Consider the following 21204-nt stretch of genomic DNA (forward strand, 5'->3'; position numbering starts at 1 on the left):
TATGTCGGAATCTCCAAAAGCAGTGCATATTTATAGGATCCGACAAGGGTGCATCAACATTTTGGAGAACCTAAGCAACATGGACCTTATTCTAACAAGCTGAAGGGTGTACACCTTTTCATATAGCTACAAGATGTGAATAGATCATCAAAATTCGAACACTCCAATAAAAAACAATGATGGCATCAAATTACCTGACTGTCGTTGATAGTTGTTCACGACTCCATCAGCACGATAATGAAAGCAGTCCTGAGTTCATACTAAAAGAATAATCAATAGCAACGTAAGGAAGGTACAGCAGACCCTCGAAACACAGTAAAGAATTTGAATGTGAGCTCTTGTGAAAGTAAATATAAGTGAGTTGTACCTTACAGTAGTGCAAGATAGGAAGGGAACTCTGAATCTGGTAAAACACATCGGCATAGTGCCCGAAGAAACCAGTAAATGCAAGAAAACCAGTTGACAGAGAAGAGAGAACTAGTCAAGTGGAATTGGTGGTGTAAAGAATAATGGTGAGTTATTTAATAAGCAAAATTTGATAATGTACACTTTGCGAAAAGCATAATACATACAGACTGTGACGTAATGTCACATATGACCTAGGGAAAAGCTCTTTCACTATCCACTATATACGTCAAAGCAAAAAATAGACTGGAATTTTATCTATAACGGGAAGAAATTTGTGCCTAGGAATTTGAATGTATCCAAATCTTCATCTCCTGGATTTAGGAAAGGGCCTCCAGTCCACTGCTTCAGAATTCTAATTGATGCAGTCATCTGGTTTACAGTTGCTGCAGAATAGCAGATGTGTGGCCAAGGAATTGGCAAAAATTTGTATTCGCATGGGCCAGAGCAGCTCCAGGTAAAGAATATAGACCAAAGCAGCAAAAGCCACTGAGACAAAATTGAATGGCTTCCCTGCAGAAGTACCACCACCATGGCAGCTTATGTCCAGCAGAAGAGCTATCTGGGACCGGACGAGAAACCTGGTCTCTTGGGCAGGCCAGACTGATGTGTTCTGTAAGGCCTAACATTACCCAACTGCTTGCTATCTAAAGGAGCTGCACCAAGAATCCCTGACGATAAGTTCGGTTCAGGAAGGCGTGTACCATTAGTCAAAATTCTTTGATATTGGGGCTGAACTTGGGAAGTAACGTCAGCTTCAGGTCTTCTCCTTCGTTTCCATACTTCAGATCTGGCCACATCAACACCTCGGGGTACAAACCCAGGCATTGGATGCCCAGGTGCGGAACCATTAAATTGTGACGGTCCTACCCTTCCTTCTACATGTTTCTCCTGTTTAAGTTTAGAATAAATCTGACGAAGCTTCTCGCCAGTCAAATTTGAAAATGTTGATACATAATTCCATAAACGGACTGTCATTCCTGTAGCAAGATTTTAAATGAACCAGTTAACTGAATGCATTTCGGAGAGTAATTAAAAGAGAAGGCATAGCTCCAGTTCCACACCCACTCATGCACCCACACGCTCCATGTCAGGTAGAGAGGGACTCAAGGAAGGGCAGTACGTTATAAACTATTAGCTTAAGCCAAATAATGATAACATAATAGGCTTACTTTCTTGCCTATGTGGTTCAGGATAATATTCAAGAACAATTTGATCAATTCGGCGACCAAGAAGCTGCAAGTAGTTCCGTATTTTGGCTATCACCTGGAGCAATAAAAAAAATTCAGACCCATTGGGAGAATAGAGATAGAGGGTGGGAGAAAGATAAAGAGAGCGCGCTGAATTTAGTAAATTAACCTTGTCCTTCGGGAGATCATCACTAGTACTCTGCAATTTTTCAAGACGCATAAGAGTCTTTTCCTCGTCCACCATCACATCTTCACACCATTCCATCCACTTCACCTCTTTAAACTGCTCATAAACTTCTTCATTGTCTGACATCTCACCTTCCTCTTTAACCAACGGTTCAGCCTTCTGACCTTTTGCAGCTCTGCCTCTACCCATTTTAGCATTTAAACCAGATGAGCTTAATTTACTTTGTTTACCCTTTCCCAGAGGTGCTGTGGTGCTGGGAAGGCTTTCCTTCTGCTTAATGGAAGCCTTACGGCCCACTTTTAAACTAGTGTTCTTCCCACCAACAGCTGCAACTTCCTGGTGTGGCAAGACTAACGTGGGTAAGTTATACAAGTAACTGAAAAACTGAAGTACTTAGAATCAACACATAATAAAAAAAAGATAAGTGAACTTCCACATCCTACAGCTGGAAGAACATCTGCAAACTAGGAGGAAGAGAAATACAACCACAAACACAAAGGAATATCAATAAGAGGAAACTGTATGCATGCGCTGCACTACTGGGAAAGAAGGTAACGGAAGTCAGTAGGAAGCACCTGAAGACCTTATGGTTGAACAAGTCCAAGATATTTGTACAGTTGACCATTGTAAAGATAGAGACCATGCCATGACTGATATAAAGCAGCAGCATGAGCACCTCACAGATGGAGTACACTATTTTATGTCAATGACTCCCCACACAACGAGATCAGAATATACTGATATGACATCGTTATTTCCTTCTTGAGGGCAAGAGAAGGGGAAGCGAAAATGGGGCAAGTCAATCTTTTTTGTGTCCAAGAAAAGAATTCCCCTTCGCCTTTGTGTTGTTTAGTACACCAAGAGGTGAACCATGGTTTCGGTCTAAGTGATAAGAGCGCAACGTATCAGGTGCGGATATGTGTGTGTCATGGGTTTATATGATGCCGCAACCAGAAGCTTGGTATTCCAGTGAAGAAGGGTAGAGGAGTAGGCTCATTATACACCGACTTTCGAACTATGCACCACTGACCCATGGGAAATTTTCTCGGTTATCTAAATAAAAGAAATACAACTGAGGAGGTAAGGAATGTATGTAAACAAACAGTTACACTTTGAATGGATCAATAAAGCTAAAGTGAGGGACTTGGAAACCCCTCCACCTTTTAGTCCTAATTACACAATGAACAGGAAACATGCAGATCCTCCTGCCTTCCCACTTTTAGGGTAAAAATTCCTAATGTTGAGCAAAAATATGTTCTTTTGCTTGCTTTTTGGTGTAACACGGTCACGTTTAGGTTTTAAAGTCTTCTCCATGACAGATTTCTTGGCTCTTTCTGTTCACACCAATAAAACACACCATCATTTTATTTAAAAAAAAACAAAGAAAAGCTTTGCTGACCTAAGAAACAAAATACAAAATTCATGGGCAATCCTTTTACTGAGTCATTACTTGTTAACTATTTTTTCCCGACTAGGTAAATATTTTATTAACAATTGTGGGAACCTCGTATACAAGCCATCTACCAAAAAAGAGAACCTACACCATAATATGGTTCTCAACAAAATATTACTCTGCTTAACCGATGAAATAGGGAGAGTGGAGGGATCCCTTGTAAGTATGATCAAGTGATTTCACTGACTTATACCTAGAAGCATCAAATTAACAGTCTAAATAAGACAACTCTCTAATATGAGTTGAATTTCTTCAATAGCATTTTGGACACAGCAAATGTATTACCAAACATTCATTGACACGAAGCAAAACCCCCACATACATTATTATTTCCAGTAAAAGAACACAAGGACTGGAATTTCAAGATGCAGTGCATTAACAGATAAATGTATTAGTCCCTTAGACCCATCAAAGTCTGCCAAATCATGCATTCCCTGCAGCACTTAAGACACCTTCTAGAAATGAAGTACAATCTCAGTTCTAAGATTGTAATTTGATAACTTATCATCATGCCCTTTTTGTCATCATATTGTTTTCGATTAAATAAGAAAGTGCTTCATCACGGTAGCAAAACATATTATTTGTCTGGTCTGTCTCACTAGCATACAATACAATGCTCTCGACAGCAATTGAATGCAGATGAGTACACGAAAACCAAAAAGGATAAAGGAGAATGAAGACATAATAAAGGAGACGGAAGTAACAAACAATTTTATTGAATATAGGGACTCAAGAGAGAGTATTCTATACCTTCTGCAGAAGTTGAGAAGCTCTCTCCTTCAACTGTGGAGCTCGTGGCAAGAAAGTCTCATGATGTTGCAGTTCCACTGGAGCAATCTTCTTCGTGAGGCCAAGTTTTTGATCTAACCGTATCTTTTCCCAGTTGCCAAATCCATGATAATGAATTCCGAGAAGAAGTCTGGCATCATCCTCTACCAAATTAAGGAGTTAAGGCAACCTCAGAAAATTCTCCACAACATAAAGGGGAACGAAAATGGAAAGAACAAGAGTTGAACAATAAAAAAGGGCTTCAACTTACTTGGGTTCCAGCCACAACCTTTAGACCAGGTCGAAGGTTTTAGATAACCCAAAGTATGGAACTGCGATACAGGATCCTCATACCGAGAAATGCGCTTTGCTAGGAGTTGAAGTTCCTCGACACGGGCCAGTAGTTCATCAGCCTTCACAGGAACACCAAAAAAATCTAAGAGTGGCCCCTGAAGGTGAAAACACACAAATGTCAGCTCAAGTGCGCCATCGCCTAATCTTCAAAAGTACACTATGAACCAATATACAGACCTTTGGGTCAACAACTTCACCTTTAACTGCTTCTCTACAACCATCAATTAATGAGTCAAAAAGCTCAATTTGAGCTTCAGTTGGCGCCGCTTCAACTGCCCCACCAACCTCTGATGACATTAAGTCAATTTGGCTATCATTCCCAAACTTCTTGACCTAAAATTAGAGGGAAAAATGGCATATTAATTATTTTGATATGTACACAATCAAATAATTTGATCAAAGACAAGATGTTACCACAAATAACACACATATGGACGCAAAGAAAAGAACATCACACAACTGAAGGAACAAAGGAACTGTACGCTCCAACAAGTACATTTTATATGTAGAACAACAAAGCCAAAATAAACTTTAAGTACATAATTAATTAGCCTTACCTCACGAGAAAAACGTGTGGCATCTCTCTTTGACAAGTTTCCATAAGACCATCCTCTCACTTGAGCGGAAGCACCATCAATTGCCGGAAGTGTGCAGCTAAAATCTCCCTTGCGACGCTTTGGGAACCTTTCCTGAGCATCAACACCCTTCTTTCTTTTATTAGTTGCCACCAGAGGGCTAGCTTCTGCATAACTCTTTTTATTTCGAGCAGCACGAGGAGCCAAAGCGTCCTATCATAGAAAATATCATAAAATAAATATTCATCATTATAGGAATCATTAGAAAAATGCATACCGACATACTAAAGTAGAATAATATACTTCAGCATGTGCAGCAGCTTCTGGCTTTATCCATCGACTCCAAAAAGTTGCATCATCTTCAGCACCACAGAAATTAGCAACCTGCATAGAGAAATTGCAAAGCACGTGTTATACACTGAACAAAGAGGGAAAAAATGAAGTTTCAAGCATGCCTAACCTCCAAAATCTGAGAGAGATAAAATTTAGTGGGAAGAAGAGATGGGGATAAGAGAGAACGGAAAAGCAAAAGAAAAAGATGTACCACCAAGTCGAAGAAATCAAAAGAGGAGAATCAGAACAGCAAAAGAAGAGAATTTCAGATAGTATCCAAGTGTTTCCTTGTAATGAGGCTGTGGAAACAAACAGTCATTTGTACTTACACTGCAAAGTAACAGCACAGATATGGGCACTATTTCTCAGTCTCGCATAACCCAAATGGACAAAGCCAGAGTCGAGAAACGGGGAAGCAAGATTGAAAAGAACTGGTGGAATTTAGTTCCACACTGTCTATGGTAGATAGTGTGGAGAGAAAGAAACAATGGATGGTTTGAAGATAGTTTTACTTCCATCCAGAAAATCAAACGGAATTGCATAATAGCTTTTTATTTTGGTGTAAAGAGTGTAGAGGAAGCTGATCAGTTAGTAGATCTTTGTAATTACTATTTTGGGTTATGATTTGATCCACAATTTTTTGAAGGTCTCCAGCATGTCCTTAGTGTTGAGGAATACAATTTCACCAGTTTCCAAAAGAAAAAAAGAACAGAAAATATATCTGCCAGAAAGAAAACTGCTACTTGCCTTGAAAGCACTCAGCAACTCCTTTCCTTCCTCTGCCTCGGCCCCTTTCTCTTCAACCTTTTCAGCACGTTCAAGAATTTCATCAATATCCATACTGAGAAGCCTCTTCTTGCTCTCTTCATCATTTTTGTCTTCCTTAAATAGTTCCTCAGCCCCAAACCTCAAGATTGCAGAGAGCTCATTCTACAACCACATCAGGCAAACAATAATATATAAACTATCTAAAAGATCAAATATGTTCTACCAGTATCTTCCTCGTGTCATTTGAGTTCCATCTATATAATAACAAACAAAAATCAACACTAGTCTATAAGATATGGTGACTCTACCACTACTATTCCTTACCTTATCAAAGAGACTTCCTTTCTTAGCTTCTTTCTTCTCCAATTTACCCTCTGCATTCAGCTTCTGAATCACCAGATGGTCAAGAACCTGCAAGGAAATCAAGACCGCTAAAACCATCATGCCACCAATACACACAATGGAAAAGTTTGGATACTTGACGAGTCACACTTGATTTCTCAACAACATATTACGTCACATCGAACAAATACTAGCATTCGAACATTCAAAAGCATCCATATCTTGTCTTACCATCTTCTTCTTGGCACGTTCCAAGATATCTTCCTCCACACTTTTACTTGTAACAAATCTGTAGATGTTGACAACTTCTTGCTGTCCTATCCTGTGAGCTCTACTCATTGCCTGATTAGCACAAACAAAGATGATATAGCGTAACGGGGCATGTTATACAAGGCAATTTTTTCACAAAATCCAGCTTTTGATTTGGCTCATAGTAAACCTTTACTCAATAGACTAGACAACAAGTTCGTCCTAACCTGCAAGTCATTTTGGGGGTTCCAATCAGAATCAAATATGATAACTGTGTCTGCTGTTGCAAGATTTATACCCAATCCACCAGCTCGCGTCGAGAGAAGAAAACAGAAGTCTTCACTACCAGGTGCATTGAAGTGGTCCATAGCCTGCTGGCGTAACTCAGACTTAGTACTACCATCAAGCCGCTGATATTGGAATCCTTTGATAGACAAATATTCTGCCAGTATATCCAGCATCCTAACCATCTGCAATCAGAAGATTGACAGAACTTGCTCAGAAAGTTGAAAGCACAGGTGATAATCATCATGACTAAGGGTGACCCTCAAAAGATGCCTTCTATAACAGTTCCAACGGCTAAATTATGCTTCACCCTAAGAGTAGTAACATAAATGTTCTCTCCTTATATTTTAAACCTTCTCATAGGGAAAAGGAGTTACCAACCTGAGAAAATATCAACACACGATGCTTCGTCTCATGCAATCTGTCCAGCAGCTTGTCAAGTATAACGAGCTTACCACTGCTAAGTATAATTCTTTCCAACTTTGTGCTGCCAAAATAATTTGCTTCTCCACCATAACCATGGTCCGCGCTTTCAAATAAGAAGGGGTGATTGCAACATTTCTTCAACTCCACCACAATATTTAAAAGTGAAACCTACAAAGTTCACAAGGCCAACATATTTATGTTGCACATCAAGAAAAGAATCTGTACTGTAAACAATTATTTTAGTATGCAACCTACAAAGTTCACAAGGCCAACTTAAGTTAAGTAATACTCCCTCCGTCCCATTTTATGTGTCATCATTTTCTTTTTTGTCCGTCCCAAAAAGAATATCACTTTTCCTAATTTGGTAACTACTTATGACATCATCCCCATTTTATACTTACTGGATCCCACTTAATAAAAAAACACAACTAAAAAGTAAATATTAAAGCAACTTTAAGAGGGGAATTTACAGTAAATATTAAAGCAACTTTACAAGGGGCGATTTTGTAAACTTTACAAAACCATCACTTATTTCTTAAACTCCGTGCCCGATAAAAAGGCGACACATAAAATGGGACGGACAGAGTAGTTCTTTGTGCTGCATATTAAGAAAATAATCTGTACGATACACAATTATTTTAGTATGCAATATGCATAGATCACAAAAGGTACTATTGATACATAGAAGTAGAACTCACTGGAGATCACGTAACTTCTCTTCCTATTTCTGTCATATTTGGTCATGAAAATTCATGTCTATGGAGAAATTCCATACTATCGCTCCTCCAAATCAAAAATGAAGATCTCTAGTTTGGGAAGACTAAATTTAATCCACATTGTAATGCTATTATTTATTCTCCCTAACAAAAAGAAAGAAACAGATTTGGAGTTTGGATACCACATCAACAACTACTCGAAAATAAAAGCTTTCCGCTTATCTACACATTATGCAAGTAAAACCACGCTGATCAATTTTAAACAATGGCAGGCAAAGTAAGTCGTTCAGAATCTTTTAAAGAAAAATTAAGAAAATACAACAAGGGAAGTGACTGTATACATATGAAGGAATAGAAGATTTAAGAGTCCTTTGACAACCTGATTCCCACGAACACCTTTATTCAAGTCTTGAAAATTCCTTTCCAAGATCCATTTGTAATACCTACCAAATATAACATGGGAAATGGTTAAGAAAACCAGTTGCTGCAAACAATTTAAAGTTAAGCGTAAACTAAGTCAATGGGCAATACTGCTTCTGAAGAGGTGACATCTCAACCCTAAGAATTCGTTCAATCTTTGGAGGAAGTGACTTCTCCACATCTTTTATGATCCTCCGCAGAATATGAGGCCTCAATTCCTTGTGAAGATTTGCAAGCTACAATACAACAAAATAATCTCTTAAAATTGTACGCCCATGCAATGATCACCAGACTATGACAAAATTGCATACAGAAAAAAGGACAACCAGGACAATAACATTTCTAAAGATACCTCCATTTCATTGAACGAACTAAGATTCTTATAATTCTGAACAAAATCATCCTTGTTCTTGAACTTATCCGGATCAAGAAAGTGGAGTAAAGCCCTGCCAAGGTCATGAATGAATAGACATATTAACCAACAGAAGGCATATATGAGTGCACAAAAGCTTTTATAAAATGATAGATTGTTTCACTCTTTTCTTTTTGAGGTAAAAATGGAGATTCTATTTTAACCAGTATGCAGAGGCTAAACAAACGAACAGGAATAAGACACTCTCCAAGTTACAGGTGATACAGATATACAAGAAAAGAATCGAATGCAGTTCTATACGAAAATAAACAACAAAAAAAAAGACTAGTAGGAGGTTACCCTTGATAGAGAGTACAAGTAAGTGTTCAATTTTAAAGCACGCCAACAAAATGCTTCTCTGGATTCCCCTGCACCCCCCCACCCCCTATCCCTTTTTTAGGGAAACAGAAAGTAGAAATGATTATTTCCTTGTACAAATGGGGAAGAGGGTAAAAGACTTTCTCAACCCAAAAAATGCAAGTTTGGGCTTCCATCAACCAACATAGAGAAGAATGACACTTGGTCATCATAAAATTTAAAAAGTCGTCAAAAACAAAAGGTTTTGCCCCAGAAATGCTTATAAATACGTCTTAATTTATAGAAGGGCATACAAGAGCACACTGCATCTAGTGAGACAGCAAGGCGCTAAAGAATTTGAGAGAATGATTTGGAGATACTTGAAGCAGAAACAATTGACCATTCTCTGAGAATAGAACTTGAGAAACTCTGATTTGCAATTTCATCTATGATGTCACACACATCCATTGCATAGAGGCAATACCATAGTCATTCTTAGGAGGCTACTTGGCCTGCATTCTCTTCTCCTTGCATTCATTGCCGGAGAAGTAAATTCTTTTAGTCGATGCCCTGATTTTGACAATCTACTATGCCTAAAAGATGAAGAACAGTGGTTGGCATAGCGGTAAGAGTATAGTATGTGATGTGTGGCCAGGCACACGTCACGGATTCAAACCCTGCTACATACAGAAACCTGGCATTTAAGTGGAGAAGGGTTGAAGGCTGGGCCCACTATCCGCAGAGTTTTGAGCTGTGCGCCACTAGCCCACCTGGATTTGTTAGTTATCTTTTGAAAAAAAAAAAGATGAACTGTAACTAAATGCTAGTGTAGATAGGTGGTAGACTCCAAGTCATGGTCAGTTCAAGGGAGAGCATCTAAGTTCCGCTGGGTCAATGAGTATTAGAGGTATAGTTCCTGAAACAATCTAGGTAATACATAAACTAGCATTTCAACTTGGTCTCTTCCCAGACCATTTTTTCCAAGTTCCATGATTGTCCTGCATTATTCTGGTCACATTCTTTCTAGCTCTTGCTTTCTGGTTCTGCTTATCGCAAACCGATCAAATAATAATGACAGTCAAAAAGCAGCAGTATTGGACATCAGTAAAGATACAGATGACCAAATGTAATTCTTTTCTATTTAACAGGAAGTGTGACCAAATGTTATTCAGGGGCAAATAAACTCTTGCAGATAAAGAACTTCTAGACATAATCTCAGCCGCAAGAAAAGACAGCAATTACTTTACATGTTTAATTGTGCTGACAAACTTGTTATATATGCTATAATCTCAGTTGCAAGAAAAGACAGACGTTACTTTACATTTGTAATTGTGCGGAAGAATTTGTTATGATCTGCTTAAGGTTTCTAATTTACCATCCCAAACAGATAACTAGAAAATACTGCTCACAAACAAAGTTATATTCCACAGACAATAAATTAATCGGTAGAACAGCAAAGTAGAATCAAATACAGAAAAACAAATAAAGGAAGAGAAAGCTCCTACCATAGTTCTTCAACGCTGTTCTGCAATGGAGTACCAGTGATAAGCAACTTGTTTTTTGTGTTGAACTCCTAAAGATACAAAGGGAACCCCAAAAAAATAGAGAGCAAATATCTGAGTGCTCAGAAATGCCAGCGACATACACATGATTGAAAGAAATTCAGCAGGAGAAGTCATCCTACCAAAAGGGTTGTATAAAGAGAAGCCTCGCTGTTCTTTAACCTATGCGCTTCATCAACCATAAGGTAGTTCCACCTTATTTTTGAAAGCACTGCCTTGTCCTTCAATAGTACCTCATAAGTAGTAAGCAGTGCGTCAAATTTGATAGTTCTGCCAGCTTTATTATCATTGTAGAATTCGTATTGTTGACAGACCTGCAGGGATCACAGGCAAATAAAATAACATGTAAAGAAAGATCTAGACGAGCAACAGCAGAAAGTCACATCTATTCAACTTAATTAAGAAGTAACTGAGTATAAGAAGCATGCTCAGGAGAACCATATAAGAACAACGATTCTCCCGAATTGCAGCATACAAAGAGATGAGAAAAAGTCAACAGCACTATCTGTTTATATATCAGTATAGCAAGATATCTGACAATAGCTTTTGGAGAGAGACATGGAGCAATTCACAGCTAATAAAGGTTATGCAAAATATACACAACCACCAGCCTAAGCTGATGATTCAAAAACAGCAACTCAATGACTGTATTACATGCCATTCCAACACTTCCCTTCTCCTTTTTTTTTGAAGCTGCTAACTTCATTCCAACACTTCCCTCAAAAACCGTTATTAGAAATGCAATCCTCATCCCATTTCAACTAAATTTGGTATTTGCTTCAGAGCAGAACAACAAGAATTCTGGTCTAGCAACTCGCACTTCCGTTCATGTAGAAACTAGAATGAACTTGGTTTTACCGCCTAACTTTAAAAAAACTAAAGTATAGCAGCATTCCAAGGGAAACATGATAAGAACTGACCAAACAATAAATTCATAAAGCCATGTGTGTCAAATACGATTCTTAGCAACAAAACCAATAATGATCAACTGTCAGACATTCAACAAATGGCCATATTCAGATAGACATACTAAAATGAATGGGTGGAAGTCCGGGCGCAATAGTTTTAAGGTTTCTACTTCTGCATCTTGTACAAAGAGAGTCGATTTTCTAAATGAGAAATATAATTAGCAGTAAAGTCAATCAGCCGGGTATTATTGGAGTTCGGCTACAAGTTAACGAAAGCAGCTATGAAATTAACATACTTTTTTAATTAACTCAGGTCTAAACCAACCAATATTCACGACTCACGAGCACATCGTTTTCAAATGGTCTGGCTTGAATCGGGGAGGGGGGAGCAAGTTTTTACTTTAAAAAATGTACAGACAAGTAAATTACATCGAAAAGAAATACATATCCTTCTGCAGTAGGCATAAACATCACACCCAACCAAAAAAAAATCTGCAACATGCAGACAGCATGCCAAGTAATATAAGAATGTAGGGACAAGTAAAATAAGGTTGTTGTTTTTTTGACAATGGACAAGTAAAATAAGTAGGGACAAGTAAAATAAGGATGAACAGACACTAGTAGCAAAATCACACACAATTGTGCTTGAATTTCATCATACAACATTCCTGAAAAAGAATAAAGAAAATCATTTCCCTAGAGTCATTAAAGTTAATAACTGAGTAAACAGATAATTACCAAATCAAACAAAATACAGCATGAACTCTGTATAATCCAGACATACCTCACGACTAGCACGTGCTCCAACATAGACAATAACGTTCATATCAGGCAGCCATTTCCTAAATTCTTTTGCCCAATTGGAGAGAGTTGATAGAGGGACAACAACCAGAAATGGTCCATGAATTTGCTGAGCATTCTGCAGGGACAATAAAACAATCCCGTTTACTGAAGACAAAATATCAGTACTTAACAGAGCATAAAGCAAATAGAGAAGTCGGCACCTGTAGAAAACCAAGCATTGAAACTGACTGAACAGTTTTGCCGAGGCCCATTTCATCAGCTAATATAACATTAGTATCATTCCTCCAACTGTGCTGCGAGAAGACATATCAGGAGACAAAAACTAGTGGAAGTAAACATGGTTCAATTACATATTCAACCATAATGCAGAGCCAAATTCATTACCTGTTAACCAGAAAATTTAAGCCTTCAAGCTGATAATCTCGAAGTTTCCCACCCTTCAGCCATTCCGGCTGCTCTTCAAGCTTCCTCAAACTTCCTAATATGTTATCAGTTTTAAATTAACAATGACATCAATATTCGACAGATAGTAAGAAGGAACCCAATAAACAATATGGTCAAGAAGACAGATGAGATGGGTGAGGCTTGTTTCAAATTTCCCTTTAATAATTTATCTGAGACTTGAGACAACACAGAGGGATGTAGAAATATGGAATGACTAGTTGAAATTGGATAGGGCAGATGTTAATAACAGAATAAGAGGAAGAGGTCAGATGGAAAAGATAAGAAGTTAGAACCTCTGCTCTTTTTGCGCTGGAAATCCACTGATTTCCCTTGTACCATAATGGCAGCCTCACGAGCCTGCAATTTGCATAAGTTAAAGCTTTGAAGAAGAAGATCTTACTATGACCAAAAACAAACTAGATCAAATACATTTAAAAAGAATACAAAGTAACAATGAAAATAAATGACCATTGATAAGGGCAGATAAAACAAGAAGCCACTAAATTGACTTGTATGAAAAGGGAAATGAATAGGAGCTGCAGCTTTGGGCAAATAATAAGAAAATGTAATGGAAGAACAGTAGCGTTGAAGTACCATACTATCAGGGTGGATGCAAAAGAAATTATATTCCTACACCACAAATCCACAATCTTAATCACATCAAGGAAACAAGATCCAAATATAAGTTCTCAGGAGGTCAAGACTCAATGATTCAAAAGAATATAGCAAATAAACCTTCCTTGACCTAAAAACATAAAAATTAAACGTTTTCTGAAACTAATCCCAAAGGCTAACCTCATGAAGTGATAATCGCCCATAACCATAAGGAAACAATGGACCATTCCCTCAATCAATGTGGCACGGTCAACACTTTCTCTCCCCCTCACATGCCCATGGGCTGGAAGTATGACATGGGAGCCAACACTGGGTAACCAAAAACAGGGATGGGTTTGACTCAAATGCCATGATAAGAAAATGGACCTTGAGCCTGATCGAAGAGACTACAACAAATGTGAACGTTTTAGCACACACAGCCCTTCGGCCCTCTCGTGCCCCCAAGACTGAATATCTTGAGCATGGAGGTCCAACAATGGAAAACGCAGAAATAAGAACAGGTATGTCTCGGATACGACGAAAAGAAATGGACAGTCAAACTCAACTCAAAGGTTAGCCCATGAAGAATTTCCCAAGACTTAGTAAGTAGGAGAAAACGGTCCATTCACTTAACACAATATGGAAGACAATCTTACAGGTCACTTATCAGAATAGAATTTCCCAAGACCTTGTAAGTAGGAGAAAACGGCACATTCACTTAACACAATATGGAAGACAATCTTACAGGTCACTTATCAGAATATAAAAAGCACTGTACATGCTATCACGAAAAGACCAAACTTTCCAATATGATCTCTTCTATAATAAAAAAATTGGTGGCATTCTAATCTCATTCATCAGTTAAACTAAAGCAGCAATTACTGTGTGCTCAAGTTTCTCATATACTTCTCCAGAAACAACTGGTATCCAATATGTTAAATCACTAGTTTCACATTATATACTCAATATATTAATGATATCTACACATACAGCATTACTCAAGGAAATGAATGAATGAATTAATTAGTAATGCTGCAGAATAGGAGGTCAAATGCTACCAAATTGCTTACCTTGTACTCATCGATGGCATCTTGACCAAAAGCAATATCAACATCCTTCTCCCTGAGATAACATGAAGGAGACACGCTAAGACCTCGAGCTTCTAGTGCAATTTATACAGCTAAAATTACAACATAATTTGTTCTGCAGATACATCAAATAACAAGCAATCCAAGGCAGAGAGCGACGAGAAAAGACAGAAATACATGCAACTATACAACCATTCATCTCCAAGCAGACCAAAAGAAATATTGCCTATGAACAAATCAATAGGCAGGGCCAAAAGAACAAATAGAATGATACAAGAGCACAAACAATCTGCATACCAAGTTGCTTCAGCATAAGATAGCCCTTTCCATTTAACTAAATACTCCGGTACCACGTTACCATAACCATCTTTGCTGATTCTGTCAGCAATAATTCTCTCAACCTGAGGATGCATCAACCAAAATGAACATCAAGAGCTGTGAGAACTGCGCATTGAGGTGACAGAGGTCTCTAAAAACAACAAACCTGACTGTTCTGTTTGATAATGTCCAAGTCCATTTCCTTGCTCACATCATTTACCTCGATCTAATATGGACAACAGAAAAGGGGGTTATCAGAGGGGGCTGTAAATAATTTGTAAGAATAACCTGCAGCTAACTATAAATGTCAACAGCAAAAAAAGCAACAGTTTTTTTACCCATGTATCCGCCCCCCCCCCCCCCCCCCAAAAAAAAAATATAAAACACAACTCAGTAACGAATAACATCGCTTCCATTGGAATCAAATATTTACAGATCCAGTTAGATCTCTTTGACCCGAGACAAAACCTTTTTTTTGTGGTGTAGAGGAAACACCTATACAGTTTAACCTTAAAACTGCAAGAGCAAAATGTGCCCCCACCCCCCACACTGAAAAAAAAACAAAGAACAGCAACACACATGGCTCCATGAGTAAATTTCAAATGTTCTCACAAGTCAGCTTCTCATTTTATGTTAGCTAAAAGGCAGTGAACCATGCAAAAGTCATTTACAAATCAAATCTTAATATAACTCCATTCTATAATTATCTAAATTGGCTTTAAAATATTTACACTAAACAACCACAAGCACAGAAACTAAACTAGCCCATGCAGGCCACGTCCTTTCTACAGGATTAAGAATACATATCTCAAAGATTCTTGAGAATAGCGTATAAAACTCACCTCCTCGCGGGATACAGACTTCCTATACTTCACATCCTCCATGACCCTTTTGGTGTAATTCAAAACCTTCTTAAACCCACTAAGCTGCTCAAGCATGGAAAAATCAAGATAAAACAGAAATTAATCACTTCAATATGATGCTATCGAAACAGAATATGTAGCCAATCAAAAGAAATTACAGCAACATGAATTCGTTAATTCACTGCATATCTGAAAAGGCATACATTTTGTAGCTCAACAAATGACTTCCATTGACAATGCAAATGAGACTGGCCTTTCCATTTTATTAAGAACTCCATCTCATTCCAATCTGGTACAGAGTCATACAAATGACTCAACAACATAGGATCAGCTGATTTGTTATTCCTTCTAGCTTCTTCAGCCATGCCCTTTGGCTGATGCCACAGAACTTTCTCAATTGAGTCACAATCTTCCTCTTCAATTTCATCCTGTTGTAAGAAACAATTGTTACACACTATCAATCAGGGCTAGAAAAAATAACAAGGACATGAAAAAACTCACTGATGTGAAATAATTAGCAAACATATTTAACGCCAGATTCACAAAGCACTAGCAATTTCACCAGGAACTTTTGATTTTTGATGCAACGCAAAGAAGCAGTTTCACTGGGCACATGCAATTTGTATGAAGAGCAAATGGCACATGCATTGTCCAGTGAAAATGGTCATTGACATAGATAGCACATAATACAATTACAGTAAGAAGGTAAAGAGATTAAGATTCAAGATATAACATGCATTCACCAGAGAAGTTCAAACAAGTGAACAACAGATATACAGAAAAATGTCGAATGCATGGAACCCATGATAACACCTTTTGGCTCTTCTTCTGCTTGCCTTCATCAATTTCTTCACTTTCTTCACTCTCCGCATATGAAACTTTCCGAACAGACCGACGACTCGAAGTTCGGAGTTCATTATTCCTGCCAGATACACTTGCAGCAGAAGATCTACCACCATTTTTCAGACGGAGATTTGCAACTCTTCTAGGTTTATTTCCAAAATCCTCATCGCTCTCATTTTCAGTGTCATGTTCCGATGATTCTTCCTCTTCATATGATGTTCTACCCCTTTTTCGTCGACCAGATGTAGAAAGAGACCTAACTTCTCTGGTAGATTTTACACTATGGCCACCCCTATTTTTTTGCTTGCCTTGAGGTTTTCTGTAATATTCTTCATCTTCATCGGAGATGCCCACCTCATCATCATCACTGTTGAGTTCATCAGATTCTCCACCCTCCCAGTCATCATCCTTGTCCTGCGACAGTAAAAGCAAATGACCAGGTCACTTAACGAGTACGGTTATAATTAGAATTGTTTGATGCAAAATTTATCAGAAAGAAAAAGGGAGCAAAATTACCACGTCGCGTGACTCCCAACTAACTGCAATGACAAGGAACTTAACAAATGAAAAGGAGAAACGATTGTTTGAGCTTGGAGAACATTAGTTTTATTTTATCAGTGACTTAGACAACAATAATCCCAATATGCAGTTCATTCCACCACATATAAAGAACCAAAATTGTCGCAATTTACAGCACATTCTTAAGTTACTTTTTTTAATAAAATTAACACTTAAAAAGCCTAAAGAACTAAAAGCTTTTCAATATCTTGGTCAAGAGTTTGCTTAAATGGAACAGGTTACTGGGTATTTCATTTTAACAAGAAATTTTACTGAAGTGATTAGCAAGTATTTCAGGTTTTTTTTTGGTTTACCAACCAAAAAATCTATAATTACAATCCAAGGATTATAATACATTAATCGTCTTGATATACCTAAGGAGACCCAAATACAAAAGACTCCTCTCAAAACATCACCGAAGAATCAAGATGTCATTTAAAAAATAGTACCTACTCTTATACTGATCACAAATGGTGTGTAAGGCGGACAAACGGAGCTAGTCCAGCCATCCATTGTTTCATAAACTTTGGATTTGAAGAATGGGACAATTTAAGTTAAATGGCGCAACATATATCTACAATATCAACTTTCTCCTTTCTGTTTTATTTTTCATCAGAATTCAACACCCACCCCTCCCCCCACAAAAAAAAACCTTCCCTTTTTTTTTGTGTGTCATGGTCTAATCTGTGCATGAAACTTATTAGCTACAAATTGAACACATCTAGGGTCTTCATAGATCACAGTAAAGTAGTTGCTAGTAGTTCCCGAGATGTGAAAAAAATAGGTTCTCAAATAAAAGAACCTAGATAACCCCAAGCTGATGAAAGGAGGTCATGGGAGTCCAACCCAATGCAAATGTTATGTTTTAAAATTGTTCTTTCTGGAGTTAACTCAATAGTACCTCAAGAACAAACTATAGGAACCCTTTAGGCTAAAAGAGATTTTGAATAGATAGTTATTGGTGATGATTTGAATCATAAAGAGGCATGGCATGCATAAATTTAATATCTGTTCTGAGGCCTAGCAAAAAGGGACAGGAATAAGGAGCAATATATAAATGTGACATACAAATCAATAGGAATGATGCATAAAGCATTAAATAAGCAAGAAAAGCTCCACACAGGACCACAGAAAGAACTCACATCAAGATTCTTCAAAAATACAGTTGGTGGTTTTAATACAGCCCATATAAGTGACTATTTTTACATATAAATCCTATTCTGCAAAGAATGGGAAGAAAGGCCTGCTTACCATTTTCGTACTTTTCCAAAAAAGAGTACAAGAATTTATCATCAATCCAAATTTACCTAAGGTACCACTCAACTCACTATCTTCACTTCTCAATTGATACTAACCAACTTACACCAAATACAAATAATTAGATTGCAGGATTCAATGATGGAGCTGGATGAAAGTAATAATACTAGAAACTTTAGCACCCAAGGGCGTGGCCTAGTAATCAATGAATATGAAGTGGATGAAAATTATTAATGGGAGACCGCACATTCAACTCCTAGCAGAGACAAAAGACTGCTAGATGATTTGTTTACATCTAACTAAAAACCTTGGTGGACGGCGTCACCAGTACTTGTGTTGGGGCTTGTGTTGGTAAGAGGCAGCATGTACTTGGTAGAGTAGTCGAGGTATGCTAGATGACTCAGACACAAATGTTACTTAAGAAAAAGTCAAATATATAGATAGCCCATTAACATTGACAAAAATTGCCAGTTAGACGGCTTAAATTTGCAGATGACAAAGTAGACACTTCTACTTGACACGTGTTTCTCAAGGACATTCGGATCCAACAAACCTTATGCATGAGATGCAATCACAAATGTCGTGTCAAATAGACAAATCAGTGGATGACACATGTTTTTTTTTAAAAAGAATAACTTTAACTTAGTTCGCAATTAAAAAAAAAATAGCAAAACAAGTCCCCTCTCCTACTTCACTATTCTTCTTCTTCAAAATCAAGAAAAGAGACTTCCCATCCCCACTCTTCTTCACTTCCCAATCCAAAAAGCTCCCTACATCTTTAAAGCTTTTGCTTTCTACAGGCATTTTTCCGTAGATATGGCTTCTTTGTTCAATCCCGGTTTCTTGCTTCCTACCTTGGCCACAAAGTTTTTGACCAAAGAACTTTTACATATTCCTTCATGATTTCTTACGTCTATTATCCCTTTTATGGAGATTGATGGATCAGGTAATGGAGCTTTTACCAAACCAGCGAAGCAGCCCTATATCTAACCAACTAGGAAATCCCTATTCATGGAAGCCCCTTGTAAAGGTTAAGAGGAAAACGGAAGTTTTTATGTTTATGTGTTACATCTGTAAGAAAAAATGGCATTGTGGATCCTATTGATGAACGATTTCCGGAATCTCCTTGTTTTCCGATGAGAAATAGCAGCCAGAATATTTCTTGTTCCCAACGTTGATCTTCATCTTTCGATTCCTACCTATTTGGGAAGGGGTCGGACAGACGAGGGTGGGACTCTGAGCATTTTCCAGTTGTGATGGGGTTACACTAGGGATCAGCTCTTAGCCCATTTTTATTTTCCTTGGTGATGGATGAATTGACTAAGCATGTCCAAGCTGAAGTGTCATGGTGTATGCTACTTTTTCTTGATGAAGTTGTGTATGTTACTTGCAGATGACATAATTCTGATTGACGAGGCTCACAGGGAGTTAACGCTAAGCTTGAGGCTTGGTGACAAACCCTGGAGGTCTAAAGTGTTAAGGTTGAGCAGGCCAAGACAGAACACTTGGAATGCAAGTCTAGTAATGTAATATATAACGATATTGTAGAGGTGAGGCAAGTTCCATAAGAAAGAAAGCTCCAAGTATCTTGGGTTTATTATCCACAGTATTGGGGAAATTGACGAGGATGTCACACATTATATTGGTGAAGGACTATCCCTATCGAAATGGAGGACTGCATCTGAATCTTATGTGATAAAGAAGGTGCCATCAGAACGTGCATTTCAGAAGTTGAAATTTACAAAAATGAGATGCTAAAGTGGATGTGTAGGCACACTAGGAGGGGCAAGATTAGAAATAAGAACAATTGAGACAAGATAGGAGTTTCATCAACGTAGGATAAGAAGCAGGCATTTAAATGGTTCGAGCATGTGAGGAGGAGGAGATGGACAAATGCACCAAGGCAAAGACGCAAGAGGTTGGCTATGGATGATTACAGAAGAGGCAGAGAGAAGCAAAAGTAGTATTGTGGAGAGGTGACTAGACAGTACATGTCACAACTCCCGTTTATCCAGGGCAAGACCTTAGATAGAAGATATGGAAGATGAATTAGGATAGAGGGTAAGGCAGTTGAGAATTGTGTCGCTTAGTCCTTAATACTAGTAGTCATAGTATTACTCTGGGGATTTCTCAGCACTTTGATTATTGTATTATTTTGTGGTAGTGACTATCGCTTTTAGTACGTGTTGTCATGCTCTTTCTAGCATTTTGCCTTGGCTTCTTGACTTCGTCGTTTCTTTTTTAATACTGCTTTGCAATGCTTTAACTTGAGCCGAGAGTCAACTGGAAACAGCCTCTCTAACTTATATGGGTAATAAGGTCTACGCATACACTACCCTCCCAAGACCCCATTTGTATGATTACACTTGGTATGTTGTATATTCAAATAGGTGACACTGCATGAACGATAAGGAAAAAAAGTTCCTACCGCAAACATTCCAAAAGTGGACTGATAAAAGGTATGTCAAATGTTGGCAGTGCAAATACTATAGAAAAGGCACAACACTCATCACATAGCATAAAGTATCAGCAAGCAATAAGAAGGCCAAGCAAAGCGAGTAGTATAGATCAATACTAGGCATAAGAGCACACCTTAATGCCCTGTCCACGACCTGTGCTACCATAGTCAGGATCATCGGGGTCGTCTTCTGCAAGAAATTTAGAGAATAGGTAATAAAAAGGTTAGTGAAAGTCAACTATGAATCCAATCACAAATTTATTCCCATAACAACTTCTTGACGACTAGCAAGAAAAGAGAAGAGGTTAGAGTAATCTATTAAATGGG

The 21204-nt window shown here is 38.0% G+C and overlaps 1 protein-coding gene across 2 annotated transcripts; it reads right to left on the bottom strand.

Moving 5' to 3' along the window:
• Positions 1–498: 498 nt before the first annotated feature.
• On the bottom strand, positions 499–21067 carry LOC107850420 (protein CHROMATIN REMODELING 5; the record flags this gene model as incomplete). Of its 2 annotated transcripts, XM_047401367.1 has the most annotated exon segments (29): positions 499–1385; positions 1578–1671; positions 1765–2118; positions 3986–4167; positions 4275–4452; positions 4535–4690; positions 4915–5145; positions 5236–5316; positions 6013–6195; positions 6358–6444; positions 6607–6717; positions 6852–7094; positions 7291–7503; positions 8431–8494; positions 8583–8707; positions 8824–8917; positions 10686–10753; positions 10865–11056; positions 12435–12569; positions 12655–12742; positions 12839–12932; positions 13192–13255; positions 14563–14614; positions 14878–14981; positions 15065–15124; positions 15741–15824; positions 15965–16189; positions 16575–17018; positions 21012–21067. In XM_047401367.1, coding segments are annotated over 29 exon segments (4484 nt in total), but the record flags the coding sequence as incomplete, so codon positions are not given.
• Positions 21068–21204: the final 137 nt, after the last annotated feature.

The sequence above is a fragment of the Capsicum annuum genome, chromosome 12 (genome assembly GCF_002878395.1).
Source record: "Capsicum annuum cultivar UCD-10X-F1 chromosome 12, UCD10Xv1.1, whole genome shotgun sequence".
NCBI classification, from domain to species: domain Eukaryota; kingdom Viridiplantae; phylum Streptophyta; class Magnoliopsida; order Solanales; family Solanaceae; genus Capsicum; species Capsicum annuum.